Raw genomic sequence first — 19,986 nt, 5'->3', positions numbered from 1 at the left:
ACCACCATGACCATGATTGTGTAAATGAGTGAAATACTGTGTTTATTGATTGTTTGGATCCTATTTAACGCACCAGTTGTACTAAGAAATACAATGGAAATGATTATCTCTTTACTTTACTGCAGTCTTACTACATCTTTATACTTTGGTCAGTTGGCAATATTATGTACAGTGCTACAATATAAGGAATACACCATATATTACACACAGTATCACACACCATGTTAAACGTTGTGTTCGTTAAAGCAGGGGAATTGATAATGATGTGCATATGAAATTGTTAAATCTAAAAAGGATGACAATTTTTACAAAATGTTCGGAAGAGAATGATGTAAAATTATATTATTGTACTTTACCACAGCACTGCCAAATGACTATCTTCATGTTTCCTCACTGATCATTCATTCCTCATATAACTGACATGTCACCCTCATGTGGACATCTTAGGTAATGGCAAAGTCTGTTCGAGTGTATGTTTATCGTCTAATTTTTGTTGAAGCTGAAGGAAATTTGGTTTATTTGTTAGAAAGATTATGCAAAAATGTGTAAACTGATTTCCACCAAACAATCATGTGTAGGATTGTTCTGGCATGGCGCAGGTATGTGCTCTACTTTGTGCCATTCTAGTTTAAAATGTATTCACAAGCATACAAAAAAATATATCAGATGTTTATTTCATTTTACAAAGGGAGGGAATATTAAAAAAAGTTAAATCATGAAACGCCAAACTGAAGAAGCTTCTTCAGTATGTTTCCTGCTGTGTAAGAGGTTTTACAGTAGTACAAGACACAAATACATTCACATAACTAAGGCACACACCAGTTAGATTCTTACTGTCTTGGATACAGTGTTGATGCTCGCATTTTTTTTAACAATGTCAGCCAGGTAAAGATGGATTGAATGACAGCAACACAATTCAATCTAAAATAAATTGGAAAACAAAGGGATGACAAGTCTTCTAGCACATGACTGTAGAAAACCATGTGAACTAAAAATAACAAAGCAGATACAGTCACAACAATAAGAAAAACAGATATAAAGTCTGAGCACAAAGATGATAGACGGTAGAATCTTTGCATGGAAAAAACGCAGGCTTGGAGTGGGCCAAGTCATAATATCATCTCAAAACAACAAGTCACTTATCTTTACCCCGTGATGCATATGTGTGTTGTATGTGATTAATATGGTGGAACTCAATATCACAACACTGAGATGAATATTTTTCAAGTAATTAATATCACAAAATCGCAATTTTAAGCATTATCACACATAAAATACTAAAACAGATGTTCACTCTAGCAAAACTATTCACACATGTAGTTGATTGATTAAAAAATCTGTATGCTAGTATGTTTGTTAATATCAAATCTAACAACATAATTTTGTAAAATGATCTCCCAGTATGATCTTTACATCTCAATATGTTTTTATTGAAAGCCAATAAATGGTCACTATTATCCGGTCCGTGTTGTGTGTGTAGGGTAAGGGGTTACACAACATTGTGTAAAGGAAATGTATAAGACTTTCCAAGTCTTAACATTTTAGGGGCTAGAAACTAAACCCTGCTCGCTTGATTGGATGCAGATCTCCAAAGAATGTTTACAGGTGCTGGCTCAAAATAATGCAACTGGAGCCAAAGTCTGACAAAAGCTCAGCACTCTGTATGGATAGCTCACAATAAATTTAACTGAACTGTCAAGTCTCGGCTGAAAAGTTCTCTGAAAAATTACTCCTATTGAATAAAATTGAATTACAGAGTATGCGTACAGAGTGTGAACTTTCTGTCTGAGAGATCCAAGTGACGCATGTTCACACAGATGGATGATTTAAATCACACTTCAACTGTGCCAACTGAAAACTATGATAAAATTCCGACAAACATCTGAAGATATTAATAGTTTACATATATATCCAAATGGACTATAAATGAAATAGCATTACCAGTGCAGAAATATGTAGTTGAGTGTATGCCTGTACATGACACGAGAGAGGTAAAATAAATGAAAAATATTTTGAGCAGGCTCTGGAATAGGAATCCAGACAGCAGCTAAAAGCTTACAGATATGACTATAAACTATATTGAACAAAATTAGTTGGAATTCACCCCAACTTTCCAGTGTGTCTTCATCTCCCTGAGCACACCTTTTCACATCTGCTCATTGTGAATGCCAAAATTCCATTTGATGTGACTAAGAATGTTTCACAAGGATCATGAATATTACATGTAAACTATTTCTTTCCCATAAGTGAACATCCCACGATCGCAGATGTGACAAGGCAGCAAACAGTTCACGACGACTGAAAGCAACATCTGCTCAAGTGTTTATATAAAAGTGCTTTGGTTTTCAATAACATGAACTACATCTGTGTTGTTTCTGCACCGGTACCTTTTACATAATAATCTAACATGTGCTCAAGTTTTTTTTCCAAAATGTTGGACTTTACAGACAGAATACAGAATATTTCTTGACAAGAAACTTGTGACTTTGAAATATCCCTTTATCGATCTGTTGATTTTCTGTGTCCTTTCCCTTGCATGTCCAAAGACAAACTGTAAATTGATTTCCTCTAAAGAAAACAAGCCAATCAGTCCATCTTTCCTTCATGACCATTGGCTGCCAGTGTCTCTTGCTGGTTTCTCTGCTGCTGGTGCCAGCTCTTGCTTTTTCGTTTGGCGAATCGAACAATGTCCACCATGAACACCCAGGATAGTGCGTACATGGCCACTCCCCCACACTTGATGAAGAATCGGGGTCTTGGGGAGATCAGCTCACAGTACAGCATTGCGCCACCCACGAAGATGCGCATCGCCACAAACAGCAGCACAAACAGGACGTCCACGACGTCCCCGAGCAGCGACCTGTAATGTCCCGTCTGTTTGAGGAACCAGCGCGCCTGCAGAAGTGGGTTGGTAATCTCACTGCCAAAGAGAACCGCGCAACCCTCGATGCCAGACTCCCCCAACCACAGGGTCAGCAGGATTCCAAGGATGCTCATGGTGTGGTGGGCCAGCATAACGGGTCCCTCTGTGCGGAAGTACACACACCAGGCCATGTCAAAAATAAAGTAGCCCAGGCTCACCACCATGGCACTTATCTGCAGAGGGGTGTTCTTAGTACCTGGCATCCACAAAAGGAACAGAAAAAGACAAGTTTTAAAATACAAGAAAGAACAACCAGGTGACCACTGTGATAAAACACATTTTACTGTGACAGGAGCGCATCATTTACATAACATGCAGATATTTGTGTTATACAGAATAAAGATAAGAAAAGTTAAAAACATTTGGTCACAGAATGGTTTATTCATCCTTCATGACTAGTTTCATTCAATGTAAATTCTGACAGAAAATTTTAATGCAAATAATGCCAAAAATCCCCTAGTTTCATATTGTCAATTGAGATGCTTTGCTTCTCTTCTTTGACTTATGTAATAAAAAACTTACTATCTTATAATTTTGGACTGACATTTGAAGATGTCACCTTAGGTTCATAAGACATCGTATTGGTTCATTTAAAGATTTTTATTACATTTTATAGAAAATGATCGGTAGATAAACAGTCATACTCCATATCTAATGTATCTAACATAGATATATCTATGACAGCCCTTACTGTTTGTGATTATGTCTGTCAAGTACAAATGAACGTGGTTACTAAATTATTGTAACAGAAAGCACTTCCTGATTTGAATCCACAGAAGGTAAGCATCTTACCTGGATAAGTGAAAGGCCAGGGTCCGTCCACGTAGCCTATGTAGCCTGTGATGCAGACTGCCAGGATGCCGTGTACCAGTGTGACAAGGCGGCAGTTCCACTCACAGCTCCGGGACCCGTAAACATTACACAAGATGAAGTAGAAAGAGACCCAGCAGGACAGGCAGAGGAGTGACCACACCACAAGCAGTGCCATCTTCGCCTCTGAAGAAAAAAAACAAAACAAGGAGAGCGGCTAAAACAAACTCACCGTGCCTTTCAAAACATTTGCCAGTCGGCAGTCATCAAGCCAAATTTGAATCGGATTACATGGTGAGGGAAAAAAATGCACATCTTGCCCAGTAATATCGCTTACAGTAGAAAGACACAGCATTACCCCGCAAAGACTTGGGACTGTGCAATCCTTTGTAAGAGACCAACAAAAACCCTTTGCTTGAACTATAATAGCACTATAGTTGGCCGGCCGAGGGTCTGGTGGGGTGAGGGGGACGTCTCTCCATCGGCTGTGACGTTTGCACTAGGAGGAAAGACCGTGCCGATCCACAGGCCCACCCCCACTGGACTGGAACAAGACCAACATTTGATTCTTCGAGACTTCAAGCGAGTTTCAAAAGTAGAGGAGAGGTTACTGGATGCCCTGGCTCATTTGACAGACAGAGGGCTTCTTATCACACGATGTGTGCCCACCGAATAAAATCGGTGCGGGAGTGCACTGCTGTACGTTGGTTGTTATGTTCACCTCAGATGACACCTCGGTGTCAGGGATGGCATGGGGAGGCGAAGCCGTGGTATTACACACGTGCACTAACCCTCAAAAGAGAGAAGAAAAACAAACTAAATGGCACTGATCCAATATGACGAGGACACTAACTGAAGTGGGGCATATTTCCCAAACTATTTTCTTTAGATGGCAGCATAAAAAAAGAGATAGTAGGTTTTATGTCTATGTTTATATTTCATTCTTATATTTTGTAACCCCTGTGTCCTAGGTGAAGATTTATTTCTTCATTTCCGTTAAATAAAGTTATATATACATACACAATGTGTCCACTAGGTTTACTGGTTTGGGGGGGGGTCATCCACAATCTTTCATACAGAAATGAGGAATAAGGTGTATAAGGAAAGTGACGTGAAATTACATCTGCTTGACATTACATGTAAAATACCAATAAATACAAAAAACAAAAAAGTTAAAATCAATTAGACATTTCAATGGTAGGGGAAAGGTGAGACACAAAGACCGTGTGGGGATCCTTGAATGAGATTCGTGGAAGCTATTTTTTTTTTAAGGTTGAGGTTTTACTTGCGTTACCATGGCAACCTACCGGAGGAAAGTAGTGGCGGGCAATGGTTAATAGATGGTGACCACGTCGAGGGGTTCACCTGGTGCTAGTAAACTGTACGTGGCGGCAGCAGAACCGCAGATTATCCCTCATGCTCACCGGGTACCACAGTTAGCTGGATCGGGTAGCAGGCTAACGTCGACGGGCTAACAACGCGCTAACAACGCGCTATGCTACGGGACGTGAAATGTATCATTCATTACCTTGGAGGCGCACATTTGGGAGCTTCCTCGCTTTACATCCCGCGCGTGTGTTGCCCTGTGTGAGTGTGTGTTTCTGGAGGCCACTGTCAGAGGTGTGTCTGCACACACACATTCACTCACACTCACTCACACACACACACTCACTCACACTCACTCACACACCAGATGCTATTTGTCGTCCTGTATCGCTGAACTCCGCCGGGCGGTGTGGGTGGCAACAACGAGCCTCCCTCAGCATCCCTGAATCCTCCCGCCTGCCACCTCATCGGCCACCGTACACGCTAATGTAGCAACGAGTAGAATTAACGAGGTCAGTATTGCCTGGCTGTATTATCCAATATTGTAGTTCATCAATAATGGCAGGCTTATAAAATATTTAACAGAGAAGGCATGTTTCCTTTCTCCCCGGTGTCTAACCGAGACGATTGTAAGGCGCCTCGTCTTTTTAACAGTGGTGACACCTTGTGGTCAGTTGCAGAAATGACACGTGTCCCAACACAAGGGGGACAAAATGGAAGAAGGAAGCTGTAATAAAAACGCGTAATAATCCAAATTTCCTATCAGCTAATTATTGTTTATTTATATTATCTAATAAAGGCATCGTTTCCCCCAAAATAAATAATTATTATATGTGGTGCAAGGAAAGACTTTATTGAAACAATTCATGTAAAACAACTCATAAATGGTACATTACCTAATTGCTTCATTTTCCCCTCATGGCAACTTTTTAATCTTTTTACAGCATAAACAGAACTCTTTCATAGAAAAAAAAATATGTTTAACAACTTAAACTATAGTTACATAGCAAAGATATCAGTGGAAATGTTAAGGCACTTGATCACCAGAGAAGGCCACAATTAGAAATGTTTCACTCATTTGGTTCTTTTGTTACCAGGACATACCAACATATTTTAAAAAAAAAAAAAGAACATTTAATATGGCAGTAAAGACATAAATGATGGAGGTAAGATTAACCAAAATCATACTTCAACCTATTGCTCTAAGGAAGAGACAGAGAAAATGAAATTTGGTCCCACGAGTTTAAGAAGTGCTCCTTAAATTATGCCTGTGAATGATCAGGGATTTGAGATGTATAAACTATAAACATTTAACCGTTGACAGTAAGAGACAACACAGAAAGTGGCATTGAGATGACTAAACAAAACCCCACGACAAACCTAAACACTGTACAACCAGAAGATGGCAGTGTAGATTATTAAAAGGCTAAACTGCAGTTTTAGTGAATCATCACAAGGAAAAATGCCATACTGGAGAGCCCGTTTCTTGAAACTGAAACTTTACAACCTTTGAAAGTATTTCTTTTGACTTTGGTTTACTTGACGCTTTCAAAAACACACTGAGGATGCGAGTGGTGTGGACGATGGGGTAAAGCAGAACTAAACCTGTTCTACGAAATAAAATGTTAAACCTGTTTATGCACATGGTGTAAAGTAACATGACATATGGATGTTTGGAGTCCAAAATCCAGCCATCCAATCTCCAACAGGTAACAGATTTTTTTTAAATACTTCTTAATGTGGACCTGTGGGTTGGACATGAACATTTAAGAGCTTGTTTAATTGGAAAAAAAAGAGAGAGAAAAATTAGGTTATTTTTAAAAACATTATACAAAAATAGTCCTCCATAATTTCACTTTGCAACTAAAATAAATAAAGCAGGCATTGGAGAAACATTTTTTTTGTCAGCCCCCTTACATCGTTATAAACAGGCGTTTGGCTGGCAATACATGCTTTTTCACAGAGTTGCAGAAGAAAGATGAATCCACCATCCAAATTTTCCTTCAATAGGATGGAAGATTAGGTTTGTGTAACTCCTTTGATCAGAGCGGGACCCTGCTGTTCCTCTGCTGGTGTTTAATTGACCAGAAATGCACTTTCCAGCTTTGTGCATACAGTAGTTTGTTTGAGAGGTTATTGTTGTTGGTCTCCGTCATCTGCTCCAATAATCTTTCCAAAAAGAGAAGAAGAAAAAAAACAAGGCACGAAAGTGACATTTTCTTGGCACGGTCACATCGTAGCTGACAATGATATGTCAAATTTCCCAAAAAAAGGCTTACAGTCAGTAAGTCTTCTTCAAACAATGTGCTGCGTCGCTCCCTCCTCAAAAAGGTTTTGGTCTCATTTGCAACCTGAATTTGGTTCCGTTTCAGCCTGAACATCTGGATCGCGCCACTCCCCACCTGAGACAGCTTCACTCGTCATCATACAAACTGAGGTCCAGTGTTACTGTGTTTACTTTGAATAGCATGGGTGGAGGAGCAATGGCTTGGCTGCGGAAAGAAAAAAATGTGCGTCCCTTTTCTTAAGCATCCGGAACAAAATGCTAGGTGTCCTCATCCCATAGACAGAGCTGTTTCTGTGGAACATAGTAGGTGAAATGGTAGCCCTTGCTGCAGCTCTTTATGCCACACTTGTACGTAGAGCCTTTGCCTATGGTGTCCCGGCTGCGACAAAACTTCAGCAGACACGGGTACCACTCCAGGCGCAGGCTGTATGTGCAGAGACAGGGCTGCCACAAGTCTTTAGTGGAGTGACAGGCCTGGAAGCTGGGCATCTCCGTTGTTTGGGGCAGGACTTCAAACATGGAGCCGTCCACCCCTACGACACAGACGGGACAGGAGAGCATTGTTATCAGAGCTCGTGGCCTTAAAAACAAAAAGCCTGCTATCATACAGCTGTGTGAATCCTTCTCTTTCTGATTTTCGCTCAATTAAAATGCCGCATTGAACTGGAGAGGGAAAACAAAGTGGTTAAAGAGAGGGGAGATGGTGCGGCAGAATGGGAGCTTTGTTATGCAAAGGAGATGCAACTGTGATTCGCTCTGCAGATACCGGTGCAGAGCTTGTTTAATGCAAAAGAGTGCTTGGTGAGCCATGACGATCAACATTGTTCCCTCTACAACTGTGCTGTCAGTGGACAATAGTGCTGTCATATGGATTCTCCTCAGCCTGGACAATTTGGACTTCATTGCTATTAAGATACTGGATCCCACTGGATTCCACAAAAAGCAAATAGCCAAATAAGTCTGTATTACTATGTTTTTTCAATGTAAAGAAGTGATGAGATACAATATCTCACAAACTGTTTAAAGATATAAACTAAATATACCAACTCAGATTCTTTTCAAGGTAAAAGTGGAAAAACATAGACAGACATAAATAGAGTGACTGGTGATGTAGCCATATCACAAAAAAAACAGAGATAATACCTGACATCATATCACTAACACGAGGATACAGACATTGAGGTGGTAGACACAGGGAAGATGGACAGTGTTGGGGAGATAAAGCGTGTCCGATAAAGAGTGTAGTGACACTGGGGACGGATAGGAGAGGAGGCAGACAGATAAACCAAAAGACAAACATTTGGCTCTCACCGCCCACTGAACGTTTGCCCGTTTCAATAATGAACAACAGTGCGGTGACCACCGACCTTTGTCCAGCCAGTGTTTGACATCTGCCTCCCTGGTGTAGATGGCCTCTCGGGCCTCGCTGCACATGTTGTGGATGTGGGAGCTGAGCTGCGAGGCCCGACTCAGATTGACGGCCGCGCTCATCGTCAGCTGCTCCAGGCCCCGCCGCTCCTCCGCCAAGCGGATGGCATGAGGGTTTTTCTGAGCAGACGGTACAAAAAAATGTGTTGAAACCCTCAGAGGTGCGGGGGCAATGTCATCAAGCAATTGCATGAAAATGTTCATAATACAACAGCTGCCATGTCATACCTGTCTGAGACGGGCCATCGACTCACTGGGGATGATCTCATTGCGGTTGAGGCGGGAGATGAAGCACAGGGCCTGGTACTGGTTCTGCCCTCTTTCCAGCTCGCCGAGAATCAGCGCTCGAAATATCTTCACCTCCTGCAAGACACAAGGGACGAGTGATGACCGGCTGGCTCAACGGAGACGCACACAACACCCAGAAGACACTGTGGCGCAAGGCGAGGTTATAATAACTTACTGCTATATGTGCAGGCTCATACAGATTAGAACAAATACTCTCTCCATTTTGGTACTTAATGGAGCACTTTTCCAGACACACTAAAGTAATTCAATATGTGGAGTTCAAAGACGTTCAAACACCCATCTGCTAAAAATGAAGGGGGGTTTATGTTCACTACATCCACAGAGTCTCATCTGACAGTTTGTTGATACTTTTTATTGTCTGTAAGCCTGTGCAGCGTTGCTCCAGTTATGCTCCGGTTATTTTTGCTGTCAAATTAAGGCTCATGGGCCTGCTCCATGACAAACGTATCAAACATTCTCACATGCAGTAAAAAGTGAGTTGTTTTTTTTACCACACAGTTTTATGTGAAACTGTAGAAGTAGGAAAATGGAGATAGTGGAGAATTCACACACACACAAAAACAAAACAATACTGTTGCTGTTGGCAAATGTGACCGAGATCTGGCGCCAAACCCAAGAGTTCTGTAGGAGGACATGGTGGGAAGCTCCAGAAGTTGGGGAGTGTAGAGCAGCAGACCTGTCTCCCTATTCATCAGAGCCCCCCCCTTGGCTTCGGCCTCAAGACAAGCACACACAGTCCCAAACACCCCTCCTCCGCTTTTCACACACCCGTCTGAAGCAAACAGGCTTGAGATAGAAGAGTAGCAGTTTCCAGGCTTTCACTCCCCGAGCAGGAGGAAACCCTGCACATAAACAGCCCAGAGATAACCCCACTGAGTCCGCCTCAAGCTCTTTGGTCCCACTTCCTGTGTGCAAAAGAGTACACACTGGCAAGAAAGCAATACAACCTTCCTAAGACCCGTTTACGCTCTGTGGTTCTTTAAGGACTACTTTGTATGATCACTGGTTCCTCATCCTTAGAGCCACTTTTACCTTCGAAAAGAGTTCCTGGCAGGCGTACAATACAAGCATGGGTATTACACAAGACAATCATGCAATACTATTTGACCTTTGGACAGCCAATTACTGAGAAAATATTGATTCGCAGGCTTTGTGAGAGATAACCTAAGATTTTTTTCCCCCCTCACAGATCTCGGCATTCTGCATCTATGACAAACTTGAAGACTGGAAAAACACCGAAAGTTGAAATACCTCAGATGTTGCCGCACTGTGATAATAGCCCAGTACTCCACGTTTACACAGAGAACAAAGTCTGAATGATCAAGAGAATGTCAAGACTAGAGGAGGGCGCGAATATATCATCGTGAACAGAGACAGGCAGGAGTGCCATTTCCCCTCGAGTGAATGGAGACGCAGAGGCCACGGCTTCAAGACCTCCCATATTGCAGACACATGGCGCTGCACTGGGACACTGTGTGTGTACGTGTTTGTAGGTTGTGGGCCGGGAGACAGAGAGAGAAGGGAGGAGGCGTTCGTTTCAGCCACATGGATTTGCCCCAGGGCTCTCTGGGTAATTATATGGAAGCAGGGTATAACTCCACCAACTCTGCTTCTTTGGAACTTGGTTTATATATCAAAAGCGTGGATGCTGAGATCTCCTCCTCCTCTTGGGACATGATGTGTCCAGATGAATGATTGTCTACCTTTACTGGCATGCAATTGGATTTAGGAGCAAAAGGGCAAAGGGAGGGCACCAGTGCTTAGTGTGGCAACAACATTTTTGGATGTAACTGAAAGTGACATCATCAGCCCACTTCAGAAAATCTAAAGGGAAATAGCGTTTGGAGACGTTTCCTTTTTTTTTGGAGAGAGTCAGATGAGAAAACCACTCTCATGTTTGAGTGCTAAATATGAAGCTAGAGTCAGTGGTCGATACTTAAATGAAAAGAAAAAAGAAAAAACTATAGCAGTTTTGGTGCAGCTGAGATAATAATCAGCCTGGCTTCTACCAACAAATAGAGTAATAACAATGACATCATCTCTGCCACATCTACATCCAGACAGAAGCCGCTGGATTCGGCGGTTTGTTTGGACAAGACGAGACTCACTTCTGCCCGCCCGAAAACCAGCACTGGCACATGCACACATTGACACACACTCAAAGCACGACGAAAGAAACTGAGGCAAAAGAGTGAAATGTGCAGCGATATGATTAAATGACATGTGCCGTTGAGACGACGGGCTGAATCCAAACAAGTCAGAGACTTATGCAAATTGATGAGGAAAGACATTGCTACAGTATTATTCGGACCAAAGTTCGGACAAATATTGCGCTTTTCAGACATGCCCTCTGGAAAATGTCGGGAAAAATTGTGTCCTCGTATTTTTTTTTTTTTCACATCTGAAGAACACAGCGGGCGGTTTTCCCGAATCAGAAAGAAGCAGTGGTTCCTATATTGGGGAAAACAAGTCAACCAGTCACCGCTTTCAAGAGCGTTTCCGCAGATCTACAAAAAAATCAAAGGTTTGCAGACCAACATTTAGAGAAAATCATCAGGTATGTACAGAATTAAAAGAGCGACACCCCCCCCGTCTTGAAAGAGACGGGTACTACCATGATCAGAGGACAGTGTACCCTCAAGTTATCCCCCCACGAGAACAGCGTAAATGTCAGCACGGCTATAAATAATCCACACAAGTACGGATTCCTCAGCATTGCTCCTTGACACCGGGGACTTAGTCCACTTGCAGACAAACTACCACTGGCCAACAGCCAGACACAAGTGTGTATTCATGCAAGCTGACATGTGGCTCATACTAAGACCTGTTGAACAGGAGATAGGCGGGGGCCTATTTCAGTTGTGGCTACGTTTGGTGGGCCAGATTATTTAAGAGCTGCACAAAAGCCTATTCAGATACTCAAAGGGGGCCATTTACAGAGAACATTCTCCGTCACTGTAGTCGTAACCCACCGGGCCAAACGCTCTCTCTTAACATGTACCATGTTTACTGGCTCTGAAAATCAGAGCTGTGTGAAGCCTGTATATATCCAAAGAAAAAAAAAAAAGAAGGTTATTTTCTACGCGGGTTCTGTAGCTAGACATAAAAAAAAATCTCACTTTGGACTTTATACAAACTGTGACAACTGGCACTTGCATGCGTGGATGGACATTTGACCTCGCAAAAAACACATTGACACACCCACACCCAAACACAAACAGTGTGCCAGTAGCTCTCCCCTGTGCAGTGGGTTCTTCCTGTTTCCCAATCCCCTCTAAGACCCTGTCTGTCGATAAGGCTGACGGCTTGCTAGGGGGGGGGACTGCTGTTCAGCCACGCTCTGGTGAGGCATTGGGGATCGCGGTTGGTCTGTGTGGTTATGTGAAGGGCTCGGAATGTATTCTTTTTGGAATCCCAAATTTTGACACATTCAAATTTTTCTGAAGGCCCTTTCCTAATTTACCTTTTAGATAAATGCTCCAAAAAAATCCAGTTGATCCATTAGGCCTTTATTTGCAGATAAATGTATTTACTTTTGAGACCCCCGCCCCCCAAACCTAAATTAATGACTCAGTTTTTAAAAACAACATATGGATTTTGCCACATTCGGAGATGGGGCCTCGGTGCCTCGGTGCATGAACGGAGCCCAGTCGAAAGGCACAGGTGTAGGTAGGGATTAGAGATCATGTTGGGAGAGAAGGGGGGGAGAGAGGGAGACAGGCCGACAGACAAAAGGAGCGGGAGGAAAACTGCTGCGCCACGAAATGCTTGAGTTGAAGCTAATTACAGGGGCTCCAAAGGCAGGAATGTGGAGTCACATTCGGGACCTGGTCACACCTGGCTGTCCAGAGAGCGAACCAATTAGTGAACAGTGGCAGTGAATGGACAATAAAAACACGGGAGGCCTCGGAAAGAAAGGAGTCCCTCCTGGCCATTTTCTTCACAACAATGGAAGGTAACTCACGTTGCCCGGAGCAGGAGTTTCAATGTTTACGCGTTGCGTGTGCACTCAGGAAATGTAGCCGTAAAAACGGCAGCGTCAGCTTTTAATATATACATTTGAGATGCTTCAAACCTGCGCAAAATACGTGCAGGCCACTGAGAGGGAACTATTCCTTCACACAGAATCTGGATGCAATTATCCCAACACCCAAACTGTTCATGGGGACTTTGCATTCAGGAAATGAGAGACAAACAGTGAGTGCTAACAGGGAAGGAAATGAGGCAGACAGATAAGGAATAAACAATAGAGACAGCTATAGTCCCGTTCAGCCTCCAACCGTTGTCCCAGAGCCTTCATATCCTGTCACAGGACACACACACCAACAACTAATTTATGGCAAAGATTAAAACAAATAATAAATAATAATAATGTTAAAGTTCAAACTATATATCTTTTATTTTTATAAAGATAGTTGATATTATTTTTAAGCTTTATTTGCAAATATGAACATAAAACACCACGACTCAACTCGCACACAATTCATACTGTGATTAAAACAATGTTTGAATGTAGTCTGTGTTTTGTCCTGTCATCTGAATAAAAAGAATAGTATATCTTAATAGTTGTGTAGACACTACTAATGTTTGGCTATAATCAGGGTGCGATTTGTGAAAGAAAAAAGGGCGGGGGGGGGGGGGGGGGGGGGCTAGGTAACGATCATGTGTAATGGGAGTGGCTTGGAACTCCCGACCTCATTGGAGGCATTGGAGAAAACCCATGGGTGCACCCTGGCTATAATTATATTTTTTTTCTTTAAATTTGGAAAATGTCACAATGTCGCAAAATCAAGCAATAGTTTTGGGGTTTTTTTGTCTTTCCTTGTCATTTTTTTCTGAACTTTAACCATAGGAAAGTTTTTTTTAATGACTGGAAAAGTAACACAAGAGCCTTTTTATTTGTAAAAAAGTAAAAAAAAAAAAGGTTGGTGTAATGACTTCACATGTGTTGACTTACACCTTTAGCAGCAGAACTGTGTCACAAAAGAGTTTCAAAGGTTGCACAGTGAAGTCAAACACCATACATTGGTGTGAGAGTAACCAGGCTGAACTAGCCAAAAGGACACAGCCTCGCATTTGACAGAGGGGCATTTCAGGACACTGCGTGGAGAACGGATGGAAGGTTTGGCAGAGTAAAAGCCTTTTGTTGGCTTTTTGTTGCCAACTGTGATCTTTAAACCTCTGGAGGCAGTTAGAAAATGATCACAACTACGCACAGTGCAAACCACAACTACCGTCTCCTCGTCCATCAGAGGGTGTCGCAGCGGCACGATGCACGCCACTGTCCCCGATCACTGGAAACATTTCTGGAAACGGTGAGCGCCAGCCGTGCCCTGTCTACCACTGCTCCCCTGCGCGGCTCTGGGAAAGGGAAGCCCTTTCTGCATCTGCAGCATTGCATTTGAACATCTGGACCGCCGGTGCGAGGAGGATAAAGGATGAAGACATCAACAAGAGGCCACAAGAGGCCAAAGGGGGCCCATGTGGGGGCCTTGAAGGGCCAAAACAAGGCCACGCTAAGAAGCTTTTTTTCCCCCCTGTGATTCAGAGTCAGCAGAGAACAAAGGGTGGCCAGGAGAACGACCTAAGAGGGTTCATCTTTGGAAAGGTAAACACCTCCCCCCACCCAAAGTGATCTAATTAATCTCAAAAAGGTTGTTTTTTTTTTCTTGACAAGTTTGAGCAGTGCAGTTCCCCTGAGTCACACATCCTGCTTTGCTGTTGCAGTGACTTATCTGAGGAGTTTCTCGCTCCCGCACAGAAAGGAGCCATAGCACGACAAGGGAAAGTGAGTAGGAGTGGAGGTCTTCTTAGGGGAACTAATCAACACAAACATCAGCTTTAATAGTTGAACATTCATTGCGGTGACGGGAGAGGAACTGAAATCCATTGTAATCCCATTTGAGTTGCTTCCGTTTTACTCACTAGGGGGCCCGGTTTATCACAAGGGTGAGTTCACTGACTGCTGGTGACTCGCGGATGACTCACTGGGACCTTTCCCAATAGTAGCAAGGAAGATTCACCTTCCCCTATAAAGTGTCCTAAAACAGGCTTCTCTAACAGCAACAATTCCTGGAACAAGTGACATGTACCAGTGAAAAAAGACAAGTTTATGCAAGTGACAAAGTGGGATGGTGTTTCAGGGATGAGTGAGAGGCAAGGTGCGGCGGCCGGAAGAAAAAAAGAACTGCACCGACTTGCAACTGATGTACAGTGCCTGTTTTCAGGAAAAACAACTGCGAGTTGTTTCATTTGGCAAACACTGGCATTTTCCATCAACAAAAAGAGAACCAACTGATTTACCGGCAAGCCTCCTCCTCCTCCTCCTCCACAGTTTACCTAAAAAAGCTACGCTAAGCCCGCAGTTCAAATCCATTTGGACAATTTTGATGAGCGAAGTAGTATGTAAGGTTGAGAGAGAACTAGGAAATGGTCAGCTGCCGAAATGGGTCACTGATATTGTGTATCCCAGTGGGAGGGCAACAGAGAGGCTAACCAACCTGCCTCCACATCTCCAATTCATCCTTACAGCGAGCGCATTTTGTTAAGCATATCCATAAAGCCTCTGTACATTGAAGACAATATACACATCCCAATATGCACCAGTGTGAGCCGACGCCGGGGGCCTCTGGCTGAAACACAATCCAGGTTTTTAGCGCTGGAATGAAATGAGAATTAAATATAACTGCCGACGTGCTCGCTCACACTGTGGTGCCATTGTTTTCACTAAATTCAGACCCATTTCACACGAGAGTGCGAGATGGTCAAGTGACTTCCCAACATCTGTTGCTCCCTTGACCCATCGGGACAGCGAGGGGTCACTCACGCCAGCATGTCAACACTGATGTAGACATTTAAAACCATCCACCCGAGAGCAAACTCTCCAAAGTCGTTAAATGGTTAAAAATGGTTTTGTGGTGTATTGTGGATGCTGATAACGATGCATTCCTAAAACTGATGTGATTTTTCATGTGAGTTGTTATTAAGCTAAGCGGCTGAAGCGTCCCAAAAAAGACAATGTCTATAGAACTGCGCTCTCCGACGTTCTATTATTAGAGTCAAGGTGCATGTAACCGTACATGTAGAAGGATGTGCACCATTGCATCCCAGAAATGAAACCTCCTTCAATTGTTAACTCAGCTGAGAGGCCAGTGAAGTCACTCACATTCTTGCATTGATCAACCCCACGGGTTGGACGTGAAAGTCAGACACACATGAGTACAGACTGATTAGCCTCTCCGACAGAGTTCCGACATCTGGAAAGACCCCAAAACAGCCTCTAAAATATGTGAGACATTTCCCTTGGATTAATCTCCGAGACATGGTTTGTGTTCAGCCTCAAGATCTTTGACTGTGTTAGACCATAAATTGTTGCAGCGGTTGCTGAAGGAAACGCGCCGAAGCTGCGACTAACAAACAGCTCTCCGTTCGAGGTTTCAACAGCACATCTGCATTCAGATTGGTCTTGCGTTGCACAATTGCACGCGGCCACTCGGCGTGTTATCCGGAAGAGCTGTCAACAGATTGCTGCTATTTCACATAATTGAGAGTAGACTCGGCTGTAAATACTTCTCTGTGATACCACATAGGAATAAAACGTCGTTCAATCACTCAGACATAGCCAATCAACTACACTGCGAAGAGTTTGACCACGTTTGCGAACCTGCAAATGCACTTGGAGAATAAAGAGTGGACGATTAAATCCCTCCCATGATGCCCTTCATTCATAAAATGAGGATATAATCACAGTTCCTCAGGGGTTTGAACTTAATTGACAGTGTTCTCTACGTGTGGATATTTACTCAGTGAGACACTGAGATGTCAAGACTTAGCTAAACCACATTACCTCTTCCATATGTCTGCATGCCATCGCAGCAGACGCATCCCCCCCCTGAAATGGCGGTACGGCTGATTCTCGCGGTGACTCTTTGCTTGGGATAAGGTTGACTAAACTTCCTTCTCACATCCAGCAGACCACTACGCCAGTGTCTAATGGCTATAACATTTCCCGTCACTTCTTTGCCACGTACTCACGGAGCACTAAGAGAGCCGGGAGCTGGCTGTCTGATGATCATTCACAAACCGTTCCTTTGGAAATGATCCCGGTCAGGATCATAGCATTCAGAGAAAAAAAAAAGACAGGAGAAAAAAATAAATAAGACGACAACGGTGAAATGCTTTGTTAGGCCAGTTACATTCGCTCGCTGCTAGGTGACACGATCAAACCTCGTCATACCCATCCACCTTTTGGCCGCGTAGGTTCATTATAACTCTCCAGTGGGCGACATCACTGTTAAAACACTCTTCTTCCCACATGCGTTCTTCTGGACTGTATATTCATGGCAGCTGGAAGTGACAGCTCGTCCAACTTTCCATAAATGTTGGAGATACTGCACAAGGGTTGAAATAAAAACCACATGCAGGAGAAATGAGGGGGAGAGCGGCGAGAAGTAAGCAAGAGACACAGAGGGGGACAGAGGGAGAAAGAGAGAGGGGGGGGGGCAAGGAGCCCGACCTGCAACTGGAACAGATAAATCAAGGCAACGGAAAAGTAAAGTGACCTAAGAGGTTCTGTTGGCTTTATTCAAGTAAACACAACCATATGTGCATTTGTTTGCGTGTACGTGTGCAAGCAAGAAGTGCACACATGGCAGGACGCAGCAACGCAGGTCGCACCGCACAACCAGGCCGAAAGGCTCCGTGCTCACAGATCAGTGTACGTCTCTTCATATCGGTGTGTCGCCAATGATTGGGGGCGACGGCCTCCTCTCTTTCAACTTTAAATTAGCTGTTTTGGTTGGTGAACCAGACGCGCAGATCAAAAAGGTCAGACATGCCCACTTAATCCTGGTAAATCTCCCCGTTCACATCTCGCCAGCCTGTCAGCTTCTGTGTGACAGCAACCATCACAGACACATGCCTTTGCTCTGCGCCCCCCCTCCTCCTCCTCCCCACGCTCTGCAGTTGTGCTCTTCCTCCCAGGACTGACATTTATGTGTCTCCGAGTAGCAATTGTCCAAAGTGAAACAGTGTCATCTTTCAAAAAGAAAAAAAAAAAAAATCACAAAAGCAGTGCCGGCCGGGGAGGGGACACTTGATCAGCTCGTCTACTTTTAGAAGAATGCTAAATATGGCTGCCGATGCTCAGCTCTGGGCTGCCGGACCCACGGGCAGACAGCGTTTCTGTGGCCACCGGGGGTCTTGTGGGCAACCACATCTGAGGAGCAGCAGCTGTCTTGACCCCCGCGAGACGCATGCCGGGGTGGAAAAACGATGGATGAAACTAAAGCTCGACTTGAGTTACAGTATCTACTCCGGGACGGTTTGTGCTGTGGGGGTTGTTACCTTTACGCTTCTCACTCGTGACCCTTAGTAGGCACCAAAGAGGCCCTTGTGATTACTTGATTTGAGCTTGGATGAATTATTGATTCGGGGCTGCTCAAACAACGTGGAGGAAAAGGTGAACAAGTGGTAAACAAGTGGACCCCTTGTTTGGTTTAGATTCTGTCCTGACGAGAACCGGAGAGGTGAGCGTGAAGGTTGGGGCTCCATCAGTGGTCCCTGACATGTCTCCAAGGTCTCCCCAGTGAAAGAGGGAACAATGTTATTTTGGCTCGTTGACTTGATTCTAGCGCTGACCGAGACGGTGTGTCTCTACATATCTACAGGATGGTTTCTGTCACCTATGAAGCTCTTGTTTCACCTGGGGACCCCTGAAGGGCCTCGGCAGTTATCCTGGGAAGCATGGAGTGGATCTAGATGCAAGAAGTTCTGGCTCAGGCAGAATGTACAATCATACTTTCTAAGTTTAAAATGCTCACACAGCCACCACCACCACCACCCTCCTCATCCTCGTCCTCATCATATCATGTCACACAGGAGGCGGGGAGACGAGACCCTCGACGGCGCGCGCTCAAAGCGGCCTCTCACCTGTTTGAAGTCCGCCACGAAGGTGACGAGTGTCCCGTCGCCCTGCTTGAACTCGAGCGTGACGGAGTCGCCCTCGCTGTCCGCCTCCAGCACCTCCTCGGTCACCAGTCCGTCGGCGAGCCGGACGCGGACCCGCAGCTCCGAGCCGAGTCCCGCGGCGACCACCAGCACCAGGGCGCAGAGACGGGCCAGTATCCGAACCGGAGCCGCAGAGGAGCCGCGACTCGCAAACATCCCCAAAAGAGTAGAGGCCACGGCGAAGCGCGCAGAGGAACGGAGGCGTGGAGGTGGAGCCCAGAGGTCTGCGCTCACATCCCGCGGCTCGCCGCTTGGGTTCGGCGTAAAGTCGCTCCCTTCATATTCGAAGCGCGGCCGTGGTTCTTACGGGTCGCCGTTCCATAGGGTCCCCCACCCCCCGGCACTTTCCACACTCACAAGCACGGTGTTGGAAATCAGACGACAGTCCCCCTCACTGAAAGATCTGCTCTCTTTTTCTTTCTTAACTCCTGGGAGCCTCGTTCACCTCCATTGAAAGTCTCCTTGTCCGGCGATGGGATCATGCGCAAATTCAGTTCCCCCGACACGGCAGCCAACAGTCCGACGGCCGCACGTTGCTTCTCATTCTGCTTTGTGTGTTGATATAATCCCGACTTGTCTTTTTATTCCTGCCTCGGCAGTTGGTGCTGTCCCGTCACTTCCTACCCGTCGGTATCCCACTGCTCCAAAACTTTCTGATGTGTGTGTGCGTGTGTGTGTGTGTGTGCGCGCGGATGGTAGTAAACTCTTAAAGCTGTACCACCCCTCTGAAAACCCTGCCCATCCCCCTAAAGGCCTCATGTGATCCCCCTGCACTCCGGCGAGGATCAGCTGGACTGATAACACCCCCCCCCCCAAACAATTATCATACAGATGACAGGGTTCGTAAATCACAGCTCTGTTGGTGTTGATCTCGGCCATGCTGGAATAAATAAAG

General features: G+C 44.5%; 2 protein-coding genes across 4 annotated transcripts; both read right to left on the bottom strand.

Moving 5' to 3' along the window:
- Window positions 1-655: 655 nt before the first annotated feature.
- tlcd5a (TLC domain containing 5a) lies at window positions 656-5,604 on the bottom strand. Of its 3 annotated transcripts, none has more exons than XM_035623838.2 (3): window positions 5,262-5,604; window positions 3,716-3,919; window positions 656-3,026 (listed from the first exon to the last, which is right to left on the bottom strand). In XM_035623838.2, the coding sequence occupies exons 1-3, from the start codon at window positions 5,371-5,373 to the stop codon at window positions 2,587-2,589; spliced, it is 756 nt and encodes a 251-aa protein (XP_035479731.1). In that variant the 5' UTR covers window positions 5,374-5,604; the 3' UTR covers window positions 656-2,586. The 3 variants fall into 3 exon arrangements, with proteins under 3 accessions (XP_035479731.1, XP_035479729.1, XP_035479732.1); XM_035623836.2 differs by having other exon boundaries at window positions 656-3,119; window positions 5,262-5,592; XM_035623839.2 differs by lacking the exon at window positions 5,262-5,604 and adding an exon at window positions 4,071-5,240 and having other exon boundaries at window positions 656-3,119.
- A 287-nt stretch (window positions 5,605-5,891) lies between these two features.
- On the bottom strand, window positions 5,892-19,771 carry oafa (OAF homolog a (Drosophila)). The gene is made up of 4 exons (XM_035623461.2): window positions 19,014-19,771; window positions 9,003-9,137; window positions 8,714-8,894; window positions 5,892-7,879 (listed from the first exon to the last, which is right to left on the bottom strand). The coding sequence occupies exons 1-4, from the start codon at window positions 19,245-19,247 to the stop codon at window positions 7,605-7,607; spliced, it is 825 nt and encodes a 274-aa protein (XP_035479354.1). The 5' UTR covers window positions 19,248-19,771; the 3' UTR covers window positions 5,892-7,604.
- Window positions 19,772-19,986: the final 215 nt, after the last annotated feature.

Source organism: Scophthalmus maximus, chromosome 11 (genome assembly GCF_022379125.1).
Source record: "Scophthalmus maximus strain ysfricsl-2021 chromosome 11, ASM2237912v1, whole genome shotgun sequence".
NCBI classification, from domain to species: domain Eukaryota; kingdom Metazoa; phylum Chordata; class Actinopteri; order Pleuronectiformes; family Scophthalmidae; genus Scophthalmus; species Scophthalmus maximus.
The sequence above is the reverse complement of the archived record's forward strand: the minus strand, read 5'-3'. Positions and strand labels throughout refer to the sequence as shown.

Coding starts and splice junctions, on each gene's coding strand:
- tlcd5a (XM_035623836.2), bottom strand. CDS start 5,373: ATGTGTGTGTGCAGACACACCTCTGACAGTGGCCTCCAGAAACACACA. Junction 3,920..5,261: donor CCCAAATGTGCGCCTCCAAG/GTAATGAATGAT, acceptor TTTTTTCTTCAG/AGGCGAAGATGGCACTGCTT. Junction 3,120..3,715: donor CTGGCCTTTCACTTATCCAG/GTAAGATGCTTA, acceptor TGTGGATGCCAG/GTACTAAGAACACCCCTCTG.
- oafa (XM_035623461.2), bottom strand. CDS start 19,247: ATGTTTGCGAGTCGCGGCTCCTCTGCGGCTCCGGTTCGGATACTGGCC. Junction 9,138..19,013: donor TCGTGGCGGACTTCAAACAG/GTGAGAGGCCGC, acceptor TGTGTCTTGCAG/GAGGTGAAGATATTTCGAGC. Junction 7,880..8,713: donor CAAACACTGGCTGGACAAAG/GTCGGTGGTCAC, acceptor TCTGTGTCGTAG/GGGTGGACGGCTCCATGTTT.